A 20,108-nucleotide genomic window follows, 5' to 3' on the forward strand; every position below is an offset into this window, starting at 1 on the left:
GAGCAGGCACTTGGGGTTCTCAGTAGTATAGGAAAGAGCAGCTGTTGACAGTGACATTGTATGCTTTTCTGTAGACCCAGTAGGCTCGTGGGTAGAGCTAGCCATGGGTTTTGTAGTGTCCTAGATGTACTGATGGAAAAAATGTAATTGCAGCATCCCCAACCTGATCAGTAGGCACCTGCCTACTTTGCCTATGTGGCGGGGGCAAGCCCTGCTTAACTCCGAAACGGACACTCACACAACAGTACACAGGGCGTGAAACACATTTGGGCACACGCGTGCACACCACACTTTCACCGTGATTAGCTTGCCGAACCTGGGTACTCGTAGTTTCACACAGTAGCCATCTCTATTATTGCATGGTCCTGTGACATCTCATCATTTTGGATCAGTCAGCGAGGTGATTTTGTGACACTTTCTGCAACGTATTTTCTTAGCCAGCCGGTATTACCAAGGAAACTCATCGCTTGTATGAGGACAGAAAACCAAATTTTTATAGCAGTTTCCAAAATTCTAGATTCTTGCATTCTATTTAATTGTTTCAAAACTCTGATATTATAAAGGTATATAAAAATATGGCATGTTCAATATAGAAAGAATTGGGAAGAAATGCTTTACAGCCAGCTACAGTCTTCAGAAACTGTGCAGATCTGCTCCGTACTATTCTGTTTGTTGTCTTTGTGTTAAGAGAGTCTTGTTTTGATGTTTTAATGATGAGTTGGATATAACCTTCAGCTATGGCCGTCCCAAGCCCTAGGCTAATGAAGCATTTAGAGCTTGTACGCATGGTGTGTTGCGTACCTTAGATCTTTAGAAATGACATTCGATAAGTGTAGCTGGCTTGAAAATGAATATGTTTCATGCTCTGACCAGTTTTTAAAATACTTATGTTAAAGACTCCTCGCACCAACCAAAACAGTTTGTATATTTTAATGCTGTATGTGTGTTGCTTTTTGTAGTCTGAGTTGTTGTTGTTGAGTTATATAGCATCATAGCATGCAATGACTTGAACCGAGAAAATGTTTTCAATAACACACACCTTTTTTTCTTTCTTTCTAACTAGAATGTGTTTATAATTATTATAATAAAATGTTTATAACATAGCGTTTTAGGATTGCCAGCCACCTGTAATAAATATATATTGTACAAATATATTTGAGGAAAAGTGCATGTAATCCTATTATTAAGTTATGGCTGCGAAAATATGGTTTCAGAATGCCTTCAGTGACCAGAAGTTCGGTTAGATTTGCTTAAAATCAAGTTTATTAAAATGTATTAATTTTCTAAAATTATTTGTTTAGCTTAAAATTCAAATATAAAAATGTTGTGTGTATTGTTTTGGTGTACTGTATATGCAATAAGCTTTCCGTATGTATCCTAATGCCAGGTGCATTAACTTTTGTTAATACCTGTTTGTTTTGTTTTGTTTGTTTAGAGTGTTCGATCGACACCACAGAATGAGGCAATAACGGTGCACTTTAAGCCTATAACGTTGAAGGCGTCAGAGAGCAAATACACCAAAGTTGCGAGTATAAGTTTTGATGGTATGTTTACTTGGGGTGGTTTGACAGTACATTAGATTTTTATATGTGGATTTGGTAAAAATTGTGTTATTTATTAATTAGCTTTTGTTTAATATATCAGCATCAAAGGCAAAGAAACCATCACAGTTTTCTGGGAAAATCACCGTCAAAGCAAAAGAGAAAAGTTATTCGAAACTTGAAATTCCTTATCAAGCAGAAGTTTTAGATGGGTAAGTGGGACAAGACCATCAGGTATAGATTATCTGTTGGCATTGTGCTCCTCCGTTATCGTCATTTGTAGACTTTACATACAATATAGTATAACCGGGAGTATCATCACAACGCCGCTGATGCAAGTGTGCCTTGCAGCTTGTGGGTTACAATAAGTTTTCATGTTAAGGTGCAGTGCTTATCTAACAAACTCAAACCAACTCATTTAGCTAAATCCTAGGGCAAGTTGTTGTGCGTTGCTATCTTGATGAATACATTTTCTCTTTGAAAATAGGTATTTGGGATTTGATCATGCAGCAACACTGTTTCACATCAGAGATAGCCCACCCGACCCAGTAGAAAGATCCATCTACCTGACCAATACCTTCAACTTTGCTGTTCTCATGCATGATGTCTTGTTACCCGAGGACGCCAAGTCAATGTTTAAAGTAAGCCTGTTTTTTTTATCTATACGAATAGCAGTTGTCTGGGTTCCATGGTGTCTCAGTCTAGCTCAGAGCAATAGGATTTGCAACCCAATAATGATCAGATGCTTGATTGTATAAAGTTAACTAAATGTTGACTTCTTATTTCTAATTTTACATTCTGCTTTTGTTTTGAACACAGATTCAGAATTTCAGCTCAAATGTATTAATTCCACCTGGTGAATCAAGATATGTATTTTTGCTACTTTTCACACCATCCTCGCCATCTGTTCATATAGACAGCAATATATTACTAATCACCAATGCCTCTAAATTCCATCTTCCTGTGCGGGCATACACAGGATTCTTAGATGTGAGTACTTTGTAAGCGTCAAGCACATTAATGTATTACCATGTCATGCCATGTGCAATCCTGGCTACGGTCGATGCTGTTTTGAGCCCATTATGGCTTCTGATACACAAGAGAATCTTTTTTTCGTTTAATGACAGCCTGGTCTCAACTGATATCACCCACTAAAAATATATCCAATAGTGACTACATGCATGTGGTTAATTACCGGTAATTTAAAACTTTGCAGTGCACATAAATTGGAATATTTTTGGCCTCCATCTATTTGGCTTAGTGCCTTTTTATGAGTTTAAATTCTGTCTCCAAAACGCTTAATGTTTCCTGAAATGCACTTTTCCAATACTAACCATCTTTTTTTTTTTTTTTTTTTTTTTTTTTCCCCCCCCTATGTATTTTAGTATTTTGTCTTACCTCCCAAAACTGATGAACGTTTTATAGATTTTGGAATCCTTAGTGCTACTGAATCAAGCAGTCTTCTTATTGCAGTCATAAATAGCAACCCCATAGAGGTAAGTGACAACAATTTGACATTCTAAAAAAAGAAAATCTATATTAGTTTAGTTACAATCTGCCATGCTGAGGAAGGCACATGAGAGGCTAAAAGTCCCATAGCTACAACGATTCCATGTATTTAGTCCCAAATAAGTATTTTATTTATAAATCCAAGTTGTACTCTGCAGTAATTTGTGTTCTCTGAAAATACATTGCATTTTACCTACATTTATTTTCTATTTTCAGCTGGCAATTAAAAGCTGGCACATTATTGGAGACAGCCTTTCCATAGATCTCCTTACTACAGAGAAGGGCAACAGAACTTCCATAATTGCAAGCCTTCCAGAGATCGAAAACTCCATGGCACTGGACCGCACCTCAGTACGTGCAAGCTTAATACATCAGTCTTGGTACTCCAGCCATCATATGCAATTTATTTAATTTGATATCCGTCGCCTTATGTCCTCCTATATTTATTGCATGTAATTGGATAGATGGATTCATGGCGATCCTCTGTACATCTGCGCAGTTTCTCTGCCCCCAGCTTCTTGGCTTGCAGAAGATGCATTCGGTTGAACTCATCTCCTGCTTACCAATGCACATATGAGGATACTCACAGCTAGCCAGCTCCATCTCTCAGATTTCCAAGGGGTCCAACATGATGGGTTTTAATGGGAGTGATCGTCTGCTTCTAACCGCAAAAACGGGTGCAAATTTCACAGGGTGGGGGGTGGGTACGCAGTATCTTCGGCAGGAAAGTAAGATGTAGTGTTTGGCAGGTAAGTGATGTGTCTTAAAGTAGCTTGCGGGCAGGGCTCTCTCCACTTAATGTATCGGTTTGTCTTAGTCTGTCAATTCTAGTCTTGTCATACCCCTTGAACATATGTATTGTAAGAAGCACTACATAAATTGTTGCCGCTATATAAATAAAAGATAATAATAAAGTACTTATAAAGTAATTTAATATACATTGATTAGGCTAACGACAGCAGACTGTCCCTTTAAACTGAAACGTATTGGTTTTCATTTTTATTTTTTTGATTGCCGTTTTTGTACAGGTTATATTAACTTCAGGCTATTATGCAGTGTTCAGAGTTACAATAACCGCTAAAGATCTTGAAGGATCGTATGATGGGGGTATACAAATTACAACAGATTATGAGGTATGGACTTTCTTGTCTCAAGACACATGCTAAACAGATCTTATGTCACATACAGTAGCGCCTGTTTTTGATCTCTGTCATTAAAACGCTCCTCACAGAACGTCTCTCTGTGTTCCCGGAGGAGACCAGTGCTTGGAGCTTCCCATGCATCCCTGTCATGTGTGTCCCAACTGCTAGACTTCATTCTACATGCAATGTTTTTGCATTTCATTATATTTGGCGCTGCTTCTGCTGATAAATGAATGCCCTTGTGTATTTTTTTTGCAGATACTGACTATTCCTGTAAAGGCGGTGGTTGCTGTGGGTTCATTGATGTGTTCCCCCAAACAAATTACCCTCCCACCTACTTTTCCGGTGAGATGTTTGAATGTTGTGTCCTTGTTTTTATACCCTGTTTTCTTGTTTATGGTGTAGTCCAATTCTCTTCTGGGTAGTCAATCCTTGCTGGCAATCTCTGTGTATTTGTGTGTGTCTGTTTATTATGTGTATGTATGTATATGTGGGTGTGTATATATGTATATAACATCCAAAAATAGTTACCGGCACTCCAGGGACTTCTTTAAATAATCACATTAGGAAACTGCAGTTTCTGGAGTGATTATTTAAAGAAGTCCCTGGAGTGCCGGTAACTATTTTTGGATGTTATATGATTTGCTGTTGCAGCTACTTGGCACCGGGCTAAAAAAAAGTGGTGATTGGTGTGCAATTGTTGATTTTGGACTTTGTATATATGTATATCTGTGTATATCTTGAATACACTTGGAAAGTCTTGTTTGGTCAGTCTGTGTTAACTTTGGCACTGCCAAGTAAACTGCTGAGCAGGAATAGGTTTTGATGTGGGGTCATGTTTGCATTATCATATTAAGTGCATTTTTCAATATTGGAAGTCACAGAAGATAAAGAAAAAAAAGTATTTAAAACCATGATGTATACTAATGTTGGGTTGTCATTTTGTGTTTTTCTGTCCAGGGGAAAGTAGTCCACCAAAGTTTAAACATTATGAGTTCCTTCTCACAGAAGGTGAAAATACAGCAAATACGCTCCTTATCGGAGGACGTGAGATTTTTTTATAAGCGATTGAGGAGCAATAAAGAGGATTTAGAGCCTGGGAAAAAATCTAAGGTATTACTTTTTATAGATGTTTTCAACAAGAGAACTCTGGCTACAAGAAATCTTAAAATGATTGCAACTGTCTCTAGGTATTTATTTGCAAAACAACATTTGCTATCCTTCAGCTAACTAGAGATTTGTGTGTGTGGCGTTTATCAGTCTGCCAATATATCTTAACAGTATTTTGTATTTGAGTCACTATTCCTACCATTGGGCAAAGACTGCCCAGGTGAATCACGAGCATTCTCCACAAGCGCAGTTTCAGTTGTAACGCAGTTTTGGGTGGAATACTCTTGTTCACAAGCAGCGTTTATTTTTAATCCGGGTCTTTAATGGAGAAGAGAGACTTCTTAAGAATAACGCAGTCTGCAAATGATTTTCTGGGATGATTAGTGATAGAAGTTTTGGCGTCTTAGCTAATATTCATGTCGCTTTTTATTATGTTTAGATAGCAAATATCTATTTTGATGCTGCTTTACAATGTGGAGACCACTGTTATGTTGGACTTCCTTTTTTATCGAAAAGTAAGTAGTTTGTTGCGTTCTTAGTCTATTCTGTAAGATTTTCTTCTATCGTTAGATGATATGCCCTCTTCTTATAGTGTTTGCTGATTGAATATATATAATACAGTTTCAAAGATGGCGGTAACTGCATTAATTGCTTTAATTCCACCTTTGCTTAAATGGCTCTGCATAGATGATGTTAAAGTAAAATGACCAATGCTGTACATTTCCCTGCTACATGCAGCTATCTTCCTATTTAAATTCCACTCTCCTTGGTATTGGTGCCCCAGAAAGCATTTTTTTTATTTTGTCTGATGTAAAATATTAAAGTAAGCAATATATACAAGTAGGACTACCCATGGCAATCAAATGTGCCCCTATTCCTAGCTACTAGCTTCCACTGCTGCTTTTTTGGATTAAAAATTTATAAAAATTTTTATCCCCAGGTGAGCCTAAAACCCAACACCATTTAGCAATGCAAGAGGATGTTTGGGATTCAGACTGGGATCATTACGAGACACTCTACAAGAAGTGGACTGAAGTCCGTGAGAACGGCTATAATGAGTGAGTTTAAACCGCCTCTTACCCGGCTAATGGATGCATGGGTGCCATTACAGAAGCTTAACCTGTTTGCTCCATCACATTAATATATACTTAGACTTTTGTTGGATTAATGTGTTCCAGCCAAACAATCTACAAAACCTAAATCCTAATTACTATGTGTTCTCGTATGTTAGTATATTTGTAATATTTCCACACCATGACACAACCTTGCTCCTTAAACCACTTATGTTTGTATAGCTGAGAAACTGCCTGTAACATACTGGCAGTTTCTCAGCTATACAAACATAAGTTCATTTCATGAATCACATGGCTCAATGGTGCAGATAATACGGCGGCTAATTCATGCATTGCAACGTTGGTACCGCTGATAACGTTTGTCTGTTTTCATGCCTGTGTCCTCAGAAATAGTAGGAAAGTCATATTAAGTAATGAATGGAATCCACTTGATTTGTGGCTCGCCACCATAAAGCTAGAGAGAAGAGTATTTATGGGACAAAAGCAGGTGGGGATGGTATTGCAGAATACTGTATTGAATGTCACTGAATCCTTAAAGAATATGGTAAAACATAGACTTAGCACTGACATGTAATAAAAGCAGCTTAGAGAAACCTGTTGGGGCTGCTTTGCTTGCCTTGTAGGCAGCCTGACTCACATTCTTGCTCTTTAATTAAGCACTCACCAAAAGTCTTAACTGCAAAAAAAAACAAAACACAATTGAGTGACACTGGAATATTTTGTTTCGCTAGGCCTGAGGCCATGTTTCAGGTTGACACTGACCTCCAAAAAAATGTCCTGTCAGAAGTGAAAGCTGAGTTGATGTGGCCTTCAATTGTCACTTCGTCACGTCATCTATACTTCCCTTTAACCAATACCAACAGCTCGTCGGTGAGTGCAGCTGCCGTATGCTACGTGTCTTGGTGTTTAACCAGGACAAGTGCTGTATCTGTAATCTACGTTCATGACCGTGTTCTGTGAGATCAATTGTCTCTGGAAGTTTGTTTGCAATAATTATTTTAATGCTTAATTAAAAAACCACAAATATATATTTTTCGTTCTTTGGTACGTGTTATAATGAAAAACATCCTGGTAAATTTTAATATTAACAAAAGGCTAACGATTTTTTTTGTCGATTTTTGCACCAGGTAGAAGAAATTGCATTAGAAAACCCGTCAGATGCTCTAGTGTACGTTCAGTGTCTGCCTGTGGCTCTGTATTCTAACAGTTCTTTGGTGCTAGACAAGATTCTAGAAAGGTATGTCCACGCCCAATTCATTCTCGCTATCCAAATGACATAAACTTATAAAGATCTCTCCAAATACTGAGTTTTTATTACCAGCATATATTTTTTTGTGTTTTAACATAGCCTGGCAATCTAGCGGAAATAGAGTCTCTCTGCACCCAAGAATATTTAAGATTAGCAAATCCAATTGAAGTTGGATTTCCCAAGCCTTCTGATGCAGAATTCAGAATCCTCTGAATTGTGTTAGGGCAGTGCTAGGAAGAGCTTGTTGAGCAGTAAGCGTGCTTTTGCCTGGGCGCTCCAATTTAATGGGGAGTTTTATCTAAGTTCAGGAGTGTTGAATAGACATATCCAAATGATTCCAGTATTAAGTATTGGGTGTAACTCAACCACCTTTCAATTTTAAGGAAGTCGACAATAACTATATAGCAATTAAAGTGGTGTTATCACCATAACAGCTTATGAAATAGTGCAATCGGCAAAGAAACTCACTTTTGTTGCGGATTTGATCGCATCTGAACCATGCACCAAAATTGCTGTTCATCAGTAACACCCTTATTCTGTACCGTTGATTTTCTTTTTTCCAGATTTAACATCAGCAAGTCTCTAAAAGTAGACCTTAAAACGCTTGAATTCAAAGTCTTCAGAAATGATGTAAGTGTTTTGGGGTTCTTATATATTTTGTTTTGCTCTGCTGTTGTATAGAGTGCTGCATATAGACAGTATGCATAACACATTTACATCACTAGATCTTAACAAAATGTGTGAATGATGTTATTTATTTGCATGTCCCGTGTTAACATTATTTTTTGTTGTATTTTTGCAAGTTGCACCCTGCGCAGAGTAGTCAAGGTTTTGTGGAGGGCTCTTCTCGGCAGTCTGTGCTAAATCTCATCTTAAAGCCTGGCGAGAAGAAAAATGTTAAAATAAAGTTCACTCCAGTTCTGAACAAAACGGTGTCCACATTACTTGTGATCAGGTAAGTGTTGCCCAACACGAGAATTATCTGTGATAAGGAAGCTGGTTTATTGTGACTGTTATCACACTATAAAAGAAGTCTGCCGGCTGTGTGACTTAAATAAATTGAAAAGACAATTAATACAAGGCAGGGTATATAATATATATATATATATATGTGTATATATATATATATATATATATATATATATATATATATATTGATGCAGGACATGAAGAAGACAATCCTAGCAATAAAATGATTGGTGCAAATGCGATCTTTGTTACTCTCGCCTCTGACTCTTTTTATCCTGTTTTTATTCCAGAAATAACATCACTGTGATTGACGTAATTGCAGTGGAGGGACAGGGTGCAAATGAAAATCTAAAAATTGCAGGCAAAGCTCCTGGTCCCGGGAGCTCATTGAGATTTAAGATTACAGAGTCCTTTCTGAAAGATTGCACAGACAGTAAGTGTTCTCCAAAAGATAGTGTTGTAATGCTGACATGGGTGCACTGCATGGTAGTGGTGTCTGCCTTACTTTGTGCAAAAGACTTCTGATTAAACCATTTCCTTGTTTTACTGCCTTTTTGCCTATTTTTTGTTTAGGTAATAATTTTGTAGTTTCCTAATGATAATTGTAGAACATATATGATCGTCTGTAGAATTACTATGTGCCACTTGAGAGTTTTTCATTGCGTGAGTATTAGTTATATAGTTATTTCTTTTGCTGTTACAAAAACCTCATCTCAAGTAGATGGCAGTTGTATCCACTAGGCTGTACCAAAAAAAGTGCTCTTAGCCACAAACTCAACCCTTTTCCTTCCAAGTCCATGGCATATCTTGCTCTTGCTACACTCTTTGATTTTTTGTGATAATCTTCTACTATGTTGAAACTGTTAGATATGTTTCCAAGGGTATGCGTATTACCCTTGTTGTGTTTTTATCTGATAGATATTAGCAATACATTTCTAAAAACTTTTCAAATAGTGTCCCATTTCTTTTTTTCTAGAAATAAGACACAGAGAACCAAACTTTACCCTCAAAAGAACATTCAAGGTGGAGAATACAGGACATCTTCAGGTCACTGTAAAATCAATGGAGATTAGTGGATATGCCTGTGAAGGATATGGCTTCAAGATTGTGAATTGCCAAGAGTTTGCACTAAGTCCTAATGCCTCTAAGGAAATTGTCATATTGTAAGTATTATTCCAGTATATACGGATGTCTCTTATTGCACAGTTATAGATTGTGTAGTTACTGCAGCTGTCTGTGTATGAGAAATATAATGAATAATCTAGGTAACAAGTACAATTATGTTTAGGTATGGTGGCCTTTCCAAAGTAAGAAATAGCTTGCAACAGTACTAGACCGTTAAAGCTGATTATGACTTCTACCCAACAGAGCTTTGTTAATTAATCCCCGCATTTATATATGACTCATACCCAGCTAGTTTGTTGGAAGAAGCTTTAATATTAAAGAATGGTTTCCTTGTATCTATATTTGGGATTTTCTAACAAGATTTTGTGTATGGTAAACACAAGGTGAGGCAGAATAATATGATCATGAAGAGAAAGGGGAAAAACATTTCTATCTAGTTTGAGGCCCAGTTAAGTTGAAAGAAAGAAAGTGACTAAAAAATGATGGTGTTTGAGCTTGTTGAAGTCAAAAGGTGATGTTTTTTTCTTTCTTTTCAATGAAGGTTTACACCAGATTTCACCACTTCACGTGTTATTCGTGAGTTGAGAATTGTAACCACGGGAGGTTCTGAATTTGTTTTTATACTGAATGCATCCCTTCCGTATCATATGCTAGCTACATGTGCAGAAGCACTTCCACGACCCAACTGGGAACTGGCACTTTACGTAGTCATCTCAGGAATTATGAGGTAACCACTGTGTTAGAATTCTGTCTTTAGGTCACCAAAAGTAAATCTTCCGTTATGGGGGAAAAACTATGCAATTTTAGCCTAAATGACCCCGGACACCTATGAGCAGCCCATTCTAGTTCTTAGACGGCAAACGCTGTGATGCTCAGCCTACATATAGTGTGCTTTAATTCTTAACAGGCCTCATGACCTCGCATGTTCCTTGTCTTTGTTAAGAAGGCAACAATCAGTGTATAACTTTAAGTAAATAGATACATTAGCTGGCAGAATCAATGCAAGGTGAGCACTTGTAGGCCTTATGACCTTTTTACCCGAGGCAAGATTGGATCATTGAATCATAAATGGAAGGTTTAGTTGGTACTAAAGCCATTTATCTTCTGTCTTTTTTAATAAATCCAGGAGGAAGGTGTTTGTGTATGAAAGTGAGTGGAAATAAAATATAGACACTACTAATTGTCCCTCTCTGTGTATTTCTTTCCAGTTTGCTGTTTCTCTTAGTTATCGCTACAGCATATTTAGAAGCTCAAGGGATCTGGGAACCATTCAGAAGGCGTCTTTCTTTTGAGGCATCAAACCCTCCCTTTCATTTGGGACGACCCTTCGATCTCAGGAGAATAGTTGGTATTTCGTCTGAGAGCAAGTATGTTATTTTGTGAATACTGAGCCCATTCCAAAAACTCTGTGCTTTTTACTTAAACCTGGTCTTCACCGTGAAGGGACCCAATGGCCAAAATCCATAAAATGGGTTCTCTATTCACATCGTACATCCGCAAAAACAGATTGTGTTGTTACCAAGACCAATGGAAAAACATTTCTAAGTTGATTTGAAAAAGTAGAATGTTGTATATTGTCTCATATGAGGGACACGTAGATCGCATAGCTTGATGCAGGGACAAGTGGGCTCACAATAGAAAATCTTTAGCAGTTGTGGACTCGGCTCCCATCAGACTCGGTGATCCTTTTGTCTGGCAATGCGTCATTAAACCGTGGTCTATAGCAGCTGCCTTGCAAAAAAATTCAAAATAACCTTTTCCCTACATTATATCTTGATATATATCAGGAAATTATGTTCCTGATGTCCAGGTGTAAAGAAGGGCTAACATTTAAACAAAAGCTGTACTGAATATATTACACAATGTGAACTTCATAATCTTTATCAAAACCGACCTTAACAATCTGATATAAGGCGGCAGGAGAACCTTGTCTTAATTAAATTTATATATCATTAAACTCTAGCCATAAGTTAGAAAACTGAGGATTCAGGTGTAATAAGTTAAATAGTGTTGCAGTGCTAAATTGTTCATTATCAGATGTCATGTTAAAAAAAAAAAAATAATGTACATTTTGAGGTGTGTTTTTGTGGTTTGTTTTTTTTTTAGTTTGAACGCTCTTGGATCAGACCCCAGTCATGGCTCCAGCAGGGGACTATATGCAGGAAGCGTTTCCAGAACAGGTTCTGGGAATCACAAGCCATGTAACCCCGGGTCCCAACTACATAGCACCAGAAGCACGGCTGATGCGGAAAGTGCACGAACAAAAAGTAACTCAAACACTTCAAGTAGAGCGTCGTCGGCACAGGCATCTGCTGCACAGTCGGCCAGTAAAGCCCCGACACAAGCGGCAGACTCTAGCACGGCTAGTAACAACCAGTCGTTGACCAGGCGAGCGCGAGGTGCCAAGTTCAACCAAAATCCTGTTCAGTCACAGAATCAAGTTTTACAGGAGCAGCTTGCACCACCACAACCACCAGCAGTGCCTCAAGCAGATCCACCAGCAGAAACACCCGTCTCCCGAACAGCGAACGGCAACACTTCCCACCCAGAATACTTTGCGGCTGGCAGAAGTAATGCCCGTCACAGCTCGGATGATTCTGATATAACAAATCTTATGGAAGTGATGGATAAAGACTTTGACAATTCAGAACCCCCTCCGGCAGAAGTGTTTACAGAGCAACCACCATCTCCGGCAGCAAAAAATAAAGGTAATTTAAGTAAAACACTGACATTTTTGTGATCTGTACTTTTAAAAAAGGCACTGTAACTACGCTTTAGTGGTAATATTTTAAGATTAAAGTTTGCAAGAAGCGGAAGTCCTGAAACATCACTATTCAGATGTTGCCAAAGATTCACTTGACTACGTGCCTCCTGTTCCATATCTCTTAGCTGTGTTAGACATCAGGACCTCCAGTTAGTTGGTCATTAGTCCCCTAAGCTTTTTGGTATTGCTTGTACTTAGTAGATTGTAAGCGTGTGAGAGCAGGGCCCTCTTCTACTTCTGTACTAGTATCTCTTGTGTTATTGTCTTAGTTATTGTCAATTTTGTTTATTTTCAATTTTAATGTTAATTGTCACTGTCCTATTGTAGAAGCTCTGCAGAATCTTCAGATGCTCTGTAAATATAATGTAGTAAATTGGTTCCTAAACATTGCTAGTGGGTATGATTTCAAATCTTTTCTTCATCTATATCCGTCAGGTAAAGGGAAATCTTTTCAGCACAAATCTAAATTGCAAAGGAAGCAAGAAGAAAAAGAGAGGAGAGGAAAAAGCAGACATCAGGAAGATGATCTCAAAGATTCTCTTGCTGATGATGATAGCTCATCCACTACCACAGAAACCTCTAATCCAGACACAGAACCACTTCTCAAAGAGGTACTTGGGTTTTATACCTTCTAACTATTTGGCAGATATCAGAGTATGTTAACCCCATGTTATGCTGCAAACAGCACGGCACCTGCACATTCATTTTGCCATAAGGTCTGTGTTGTAAGCCATTACTATAGTCTCTTGGCTTTTGGGGGTTGACCGCTAGTTCTCCTAGTGTGTGTACATTTTACCCTCTTCCGCATTAGCCACAGACAGCAAATATTACCTTCCTGGAAGCTAATTTTCTGACTTTCACGTTTAAGGAGCCGGAAAAACTAAAGGGAAAACCAGCCACATCTGACAAGGTAGATACTGAAATATTTAAAACGAAGCAGAAAACCAAGAAAGTCTTTGTCAACAAGAAAGAAAGCATGCCTGAGGTTAAACCAAGGTGAGGCATAACAGAAACTCACTGATTTGTTTCTCCTTTGCAGAATGCCGTGCTCTTAGTTCCAAATCCCGGAAGCCGGATGGCAATTTGTGGTGTTTTATGTTCACCTTTATGGACAGAAATGATCGACATTAGTTATTAGTTACTTAGATGTTGTGTTTCCAACCCATAGCCATATGTCCTGCTGTGTGAAATCAACATGTCTTTCTCTCTCCCAGCTCCTTGGAGTTACCATATACCACACCACTGGAAAATAAGCAGCGCAAAAGCTTCTCCAAGATTTCTGTACCGCACACTTTAGCAAATGGGACAAAACCAAGACATGTGCAGAAAACACGAGGTACTGGGTCTGCAACTTTGTAACATCTGTTTTCCTTAGTATTTACTAACGGCTGTGGTTTGCATGGTGCTGAGCGTGTGCGGTGTTGGCGTCTTACTGAGTATGGCATGTTAATGTTTTGTGCAGGTGCCAGCAGTAAGTTAGTGGACAACAGGCAATCAATGCTGGCGAAATTTGTCCCTAGTCGTACTGGTCAGGAACTAGGCAACACCAGCAGTTCAGAAGGAGAGAAAGATTCCCCACCACCAGAGTGGGACACTGTGCCAATTTCCAAATCAGGCAGCTGTGAGTATGACGGATCATTTTAGGCGTTATACATACTGCTCCTTAGAATCGCACACCTTTCCCTTCACATTCTGTCCGAAGTCCTTCTCATGTTACAGAACAATTGAACATAACATATTCTGAGTTTTAAACATCCCTATTAAGTAGATTTTGTAATTGTGCTCTACTCGTACATCCTTCTTTAATAATCAGCATAATATATAGGTCACATTAGAGTTCATTTAAAGTCCTCTGACTGATTTAACTGTGCGGAGAGAAGTCAAGCAGCTGTGATCTTCATCTCTCCTGCAAAATGTTTTAGCCGCTGACTGCGGTAGAGGAAAAAAAATATAGGTGAACACTTCCCAGCCATGCAATTAACCGTATTCTACTAGAGAAGATTTGTATTTCTCTACCTATAACATGAGGTGCTTGTAAATGTGGTTGAAAAGGTGCAGACTGTCCTGACACAAAAAGACCAAAGCAATAAAATGAACTATTAACAAGCATACTGACATGTGGTAAGATTGTAATGCCAAAAGCACCTAGCCTCAGACCTTCCGGTCAAACATTTATGGCTTTACCAAATGTCAACACTGGGAGTGGTTCATTTTATTATAAGGTCTGTTGATATCACTTGTTGTAATTGTGTTGATATCACTAGGGTAATTTCTACCTGCCTTATCCTCTTCTCTGCTGCTCATGAGCCGCGTTCCAATGTTAAGAGTAGAGGGGTCTGGGGTATTCATACAGCTGCATGAACTCAGGTAGAATACAGAAGCACAGCTGCACTGCGTTGTATAAACTACATTACAGCAGCAATGCCCTGGGAAACATGCACATCCAACATGGAAATGGCTTTACAGGAGCCTCACTCAATCCAGTAAGACTTTAAACAATTACTTCATGGAATGTTAATGTGACACGGCTGGAACATGAGATGTCTACCATCATTGACCTAGAGGCTACTTGGCTTATGCATCTGTCATGGCTTCTGCTTAGGATATCATAATAACTGTGCAGCCAGTCTATTCAGTCATACCTGATTGCCGTTCATTAATTAAGTGTCCTGCATGTTGCTTTACCAGCCAAACCTCGTCTCGGCTGCAGTGCATCCTCATCTTCTTTCAGACTTTGCTTAGAACTGTCCTACTAAGATATGTAACCAAGCACTGGAAATGGACAGCCCGCTTAATTAGAGCTAATGATTTAGCAGTCCTTGATTTTTTTTTTTTTTTTACCTGATTCAGTGGTTTGACAATTAAAAAAAACAGCAATTGAGTTGAAAATCGTACCTCAGATTTTGAGCTAATGAAGAGCTCTAGTCCTGCTATTCTTGGGGTCTGCCTGTAGCTCTCCAGTAAGCTTGTCATCAGAGACTTGCAGACAGCTGTTCATTAAAAACCTGTTAGGCAAGCCTCTGAAGGGCTTTAAATATGTTAATGTATATTAATGGGCTTTTAATGGTCTTATAATTATGCTGCAGCCGTTCTGTGTCCTGCGCTCCTCTTTCACCTGCATGCCAGGTGCTGTTAAAAACAAAAGAATAGGATTCTGGCTTTCCCCCTTCACTCTGCATATCTAAAAATTGTTAATCATCGGTTCGCTTATTTCACATCAAAGGGCTTGTTTACAAGTCCATTTTGACCCTTCGCACTGGAGAGCGTGCTAGTCTTGGTCCTTCATAATAAATAATCAAGTGAGAGTTGAAGCCACAATTCTCTTGCTATCCCAATGAATGCACCTGAGAGAACCTGAGAACTGTTAGACTGCATTTTAACTCCAGCTCATGCCTTGAAGCAGGTGGCGTTACTCATCTTTGTCACGATTGTTATCACGAAAAACACCCCACCTTACTCCCTTGGAGCAGTGGATCTGTGGTCAAAGTGATGTCCCTTTTCTGCAGTAGACAAGATGGAGTAGAGTAATTGGATCATGTTGGGGATAAAGTAAACATTTCTTCTGGAGATATTTTTTGATGTCACAAACGGTTCTCATGCTAAGATTGGGATACTTTAAACAATTTTGCCTGTCTTGGGCAGATCCAGAGCTCCTAAAATGCTGATCTCTTAGGGGTTCCCTTGTTCTTAGGAACTCCCCACCTATGAGTTCTCTTATTCCATCCAGTGTCGGCTAATACAGCTAATGCCCTTTTTTTCTTAGAATGTGAATGGGGTAGTCTTCTGTATTGTTCTGTATTGTAGAGACATATTATGAATTTCAGAATGTGAATGGTTATTGAAGGCATTAAAAACACAAACCCAGTTAACCTTTTGTTTGCAAACCTTTCTCCACCAGTTGTCAAACAGTATACATCTACTGGTCAGATGGCTAGAAAATACTCTGGCGTGTGCACTAAACATGAGTAAAAAGTGAAAAACCATCATGTGGCACAACAAATGGGCTAAAGCCAAATTATAACAAAGTTAATGATTGCCGTTTTTTTTTTACATAATTTAATAATGGTAGGTAGTTAATATTGTCTGTCGCTTATTTCAAATGCATATGAAATTTGCAACTTCTCACTTTAAGAAGCCCAGTGATTGGCTAGTGCCACAACCTATTTATTCATACTACTCATTTCTTTCAGCAGCAGACAGCCTGCATAAGCTATCGGTGCAAACCCTCAATGCAGATGAGTTCTTAAAACAACGGCAGACCTCACCAGCGCCTACCTCCTGCTCCCCACCTCCGACCATCATACCAAGGGGCAGCTACAGCAGCATTGTGACCAGCACAACGAACCAGTAAGTTTGAGAGCGCAATGGAAGCGCTACTAGAGACACCCAGATGTCCCCAAGGCATTTGGAACACTATTAGTCAGGGCAATCCAGGTGACCAAACGGCATTGTGGCATATGCAGTAAAATGCATTGGTTTTCCCGTATTAGGACATTATTGTATGAAAGTAGTGGGGAGTCATGCTCGCAAGTTTTAATACTGGATTGTTGCTTCTAGTGAGGCCCGGATAAGTCCGGCTGGCTCCAAGCTCAAATTGGCTAAAGCAACCTCCTTACCTGGAAGAAACGGCAACCCTACCTTTGCTGCTGTTGCTGCAGGATACGACAAGAACCCAGGTAATGTGATGCTGCTGCGACTCGGGGAGTATAAAGGTCTCAACAGGCGCAGGGTCTGAAAACCTTTCAAGCGAAGTATGTGTTTATTATATACACAGTGTATTATATCATATATTAGTTCTTGGTTTTTCTTCCGCATCTTTGATAAATAAATACTTGGTACTTCATTCAAAGCCCCTGTCCGACTGGGAAAACGTTCTGTTGACAGCAGTCTTCTATAGTCAGCCTGTTTCCCTGAAACAAATACTTTTAGAACCAGTTCACCATGTTTTTATTTATACAGTAGCCTGTTGCGTGATGGGTTGCAATCGCTACAATGCTTTTTGATACCTTTGAGATGTATATAATTAGATATAGATATATGCCATTTGAAATTTGTCCCCTAAACTTAAATTAAAAAATTACAGCTAGCCAATTTAGAAACGACAAAATATGACAACCCCAAATATGCATTGCATAGTTAAGTAAGTTGGTTGATATTCAAATCTCACCGACTTGACTATGCTTCACCTAGGGCTATCTCAGTTCTTGCCTGAGAAGTTCTCCTAGGTTGGTCCTTCATAATGCATTAAAATGTTTCATCTCACCTCGGCTAACTGAAGTATAAAAGCCCTCTTCCATTTCATGTGATATCTGTTTTTGTCTTAGGTTTAAGTTGATTGTATTTTTCTCTTCACCAACAGGAGGCGGCGGTTTAGCAAAAAACTCTGTTACTAAATGTGACATCCCAAGCGGCATTAGCATGTCCCACACACCCTCTGTTGACAGTGACTGCTCTGATAGGTAAGAACTATAACTGGCTACGTTTTCAGTTATATAAAGTATATGGAAGAACATCACCGAACGGTCTTTTTCGGGCCAACTTAAGTGAGGATTTATTTATTGTGTAGAATTGCCATTCTTGCATCCTATTTCGCTGCACCTAGATAGTTTGCCAGTAGCCCGCTCATTGAAATTGCAAAGAAGGAACCATAAAGCGGATAACCAGTATGCTAATTTGTGTGGGTTAGTCAGATTGCATGCAGCAGAAATGCTTGAAATGTCCACAACAGATATGTGGCATATTGTATTTTTTTCCTATTAGTATGCCGAGGCATCAAGATATGCATATAATATTTGTGTTTAGCTGTGATGTCAAAAATGACACAATTCTTTGTCCCGTTCTTCTATAGCTCTGGCTTGTGGAGTCCGATCAGCAGTCCCACCAGTCCTGACTATGCTGCCCTCAATTCGTTCTCTGCCTTCGGACCCAGCAATTCCTTCAACTTAACAGGAGGTCAGCTTTTTGTTCAACATACAATTGATATTTATTTTAAGGAGCTTGTAGTACTTTACTATTTTAGTATAAGGGGAGTAATAACATGCTATAATAAAAATGTCTTCAAACATATCTGTAAAACTGCCTGGGAAACAGCACCCAAACTGTATTGTAGTCCTTGCATGCTAGGATTTGTAATCTAGAAGCCTGACAGTCGTCTAGGGTTGGGTTGTATTTGGACACAGATTTTACCTCTGTTGTATGTTGTTCAGTATAAACCTTACTTGTTCTTATGATGTTTGTTACTTCTCCGCAGAGGTGTTCAGCAAGCTCAGCTTTTCTGATCCTCAGAAGAAATGGCGTGAGTATGAACCTGCCTCATCCATCTGGGATCCCCCAACGACTGACCCTGTGCCATCATGGCCAACCAGCACTGGATCACCCACCCATGCAACAGCTGTAAGTAAAAAAGACTTGATGTTCAAAAGTGAAACGGATTCACTTACCCCTGACGTGCAATGATTTAAAAAATCAGTTTATTATGGTTATTACATACTAGTCGTGATGTGATCCATGGTAATCCTTTATTTTATGGCTGAGAGTGGTGATGTTTAAAGCACGAGTACCAGTCTGCATGACAGAGGATCACATTTCTGGCTGCCGGCAATCTGGCATCTGATCCGTCTTGGCTCTGCTCCTCCAGTCACAGGACCTCTAAGCCCTTCAAGCACCAGACTAGTCAGACAGCTGCTTGCGTCTTAACTTCGGTTTTACACCGAATGCCATGAAAAATAACTGATACGTTGGGGTTTAAGACTTGCTTCAATGCGATGTAGTGTTAGAATCTGAAAGACTACCCTGTACATATACTTCCAAATGTGGGGGTTATAAATTAAGCATCATTAATAGATAAGCCTTCCCCTTCTCCCGAAGATCTTCTAAATCGTCTTTTTTTGTCACACGTTTCTGTCCTCTCCAATTATCATATTTCCAAGGAACATTAAGAGACGGCACTTTTTGTATGGGGTGCCCCCTGGCCTCTCTTCATTGGGGCCCCGTATATGTCTATTTCAACAAAACTCCATGCCACAACGGTTACATCATTTTCATCGTATTCGACATTTCCTAGTATTTGATGAATAAACAATCACTCGAAGCTGGCAAACATTTACAGTTATTTAAATGAATTAATAAAATGCTCCGATTTTAATTTAGATCTCTTATTACAGAACAGGATAGGGCTTTCTACACCAGCCGCAAAAGAGTGTTGTGATGTGGGTTTCAGTCGTGAATGATGATTGCGAAATGTTTATATAAAAGGCTCATATTGTGTGTGGAGGAGGTAAGGAATATAGTGGGTTGCGTTCCTGATGTCATCTTGTTTCCTTACAGTCCATACTCGGGAATGCTGGTAACTTGTGGTCCACAACCAATCCATTCGGAGTCTCCATATGGTCCAGTAACCCCAACACAAGCCTTCCATACACCACTCCAGCCAGCACGCTCTCTGGCATTGACCTCATGGGATCTGAAAGCACGTGCCCTGTATCTAGTTCTACTCAAACTGCTGCATCTCACAGTCCTGATGGAATGGGGGGACAGACGTTTGATCCCTGGAAAATATGGAGTCCCACCATCGGAAGAAGAAGCTCAGATCCTTGGCCCAGTTCCCGCTATCCTTCTGAGAATTAG

General features: G+C 39.2%; 1 protein-coding gene across 1 annotated transcript in view; it reads left to right on the top strand.

Annotated features, from left to right (window-relative positions):
• LOC149289189 (transmembrane protein 131-like) overlaps window positions 1–20,108 on the top strand; it is a 69,226-nt gene extending 49,118 nt beyond the window's left edge. The window contains exons 12-41 of the mRNA XM_089490860.1: window positions 1,436–1,544; window positions 1,645–1,753; window positions 2,029–2,182; window positions 2,361–2,531; window positions 2,927–3,037; window positions 3,267–3,401; window positions 4,079–4,183; window positions 4,451–4,537; window positions 5,153–5,305; window positions 5,742–5,817; window positions 6,243–6,360; window positions 7,107–7,245; window positions 7,503–7,612; window positions 8,188–8,254; window positions 8,428–8,579; window positions 8,884–9,026; window positions 9,570–9,756; window positions 10,260–10,445; window positions 10,927–11,085; window positions 11,825–12,426; window positions 12,918–13,093; window positions 13,351–13,478; window positions 13,697–13,818; window positions 13,945–14,103; window positions 16,673–16,829; window positions 17,040–17,158; window positions 17,842–17,941; window positions 18,331–18,434; window positions 18,733–18,875; window positions 19,809–20,108. Coding sequence (XP_089346986.1) covers window positions 1,436–1,544; window positions 1,645–1,753; window positions 2,029–2,182; window positions 2,361–2,531; window positions 2,927–3,037; window positions 3,267–3,401; window positions 4,079–4,183; window positions 4,451–4,537; window positions 5,153–5,305; window positions 5,742–5,817; window positions 6,243–6,360; window positions 7,107–7,245; window positions 7,503–7,612; window positions 8,188–8,254; window positions 8,428–8,579; window positions 8,884–9,026; window positions 9,570–9,756; window positions 10,260–10,445; window positions 10,927–11,085; window positions 11,825–12,426; window positions 12,918–13,093; window positions 13,351–13,478; window positions 13,697–13,818; window positions 13,945–14,103; window positions 16,673–16,829; window positions 17,040–17,158; window positions 17,842–17,941; window positions 18,331–18,434; window positions 18,733–18,875; window positions 19,809–20,108 — 4,581 coding nt within the window. The remainder of the gene's footprint in view (window positions 1–1,435; window positions 1,545–1,644; window positions 1,754–2,028; window positions 2,183–2,360; window positions 2,532–2,926; window positions 3,038–3,266; window positions 3,402–4,078; window positions 4,184–4,450; window positions 4,538–5,152; window positions 5,306–5,741; window positions 5,818–6,242; window positions 6,361–7,106; window positions 7,246–7,502; window positions 7,613–8,187; window positions 8,255–8,427; window positions 8,580–8,883; window positions 9,027–9,569; window positions 9,757–10,259; window positions 10,446–10,926; window positions 11,086–11,824; window positions 12,427–12,917; window positions 13,094–13,350; window positions 13,479–13,696; window positions 13,819–13,944; window positions 14,104–16,672; window positions 16,830–17,039; window positions 17,159–17,841; window positions 17,942–18,330; window positions 18,435–18,732; window positions 18,876–19,808) is intronic.

The sequence above is a fragment of the Sceloporus occidentalis genome, unplaced genomic scaffold, assembly GCF_023333645.1.
Source record: "Sceloporus occidentalis isolate IW3139 unplaced genomic scaffold, rSceOcc1.0.p SCAF_47, whole genome shotgun sequence".
In the NCBI taxonomy this organism is placed as follows: Eukaryota; Metazoa; Chordata; class Lepidosauria; order Squamata; family Phrynosomatidae; genus Sceloporus; species Sceloporus occidentalis.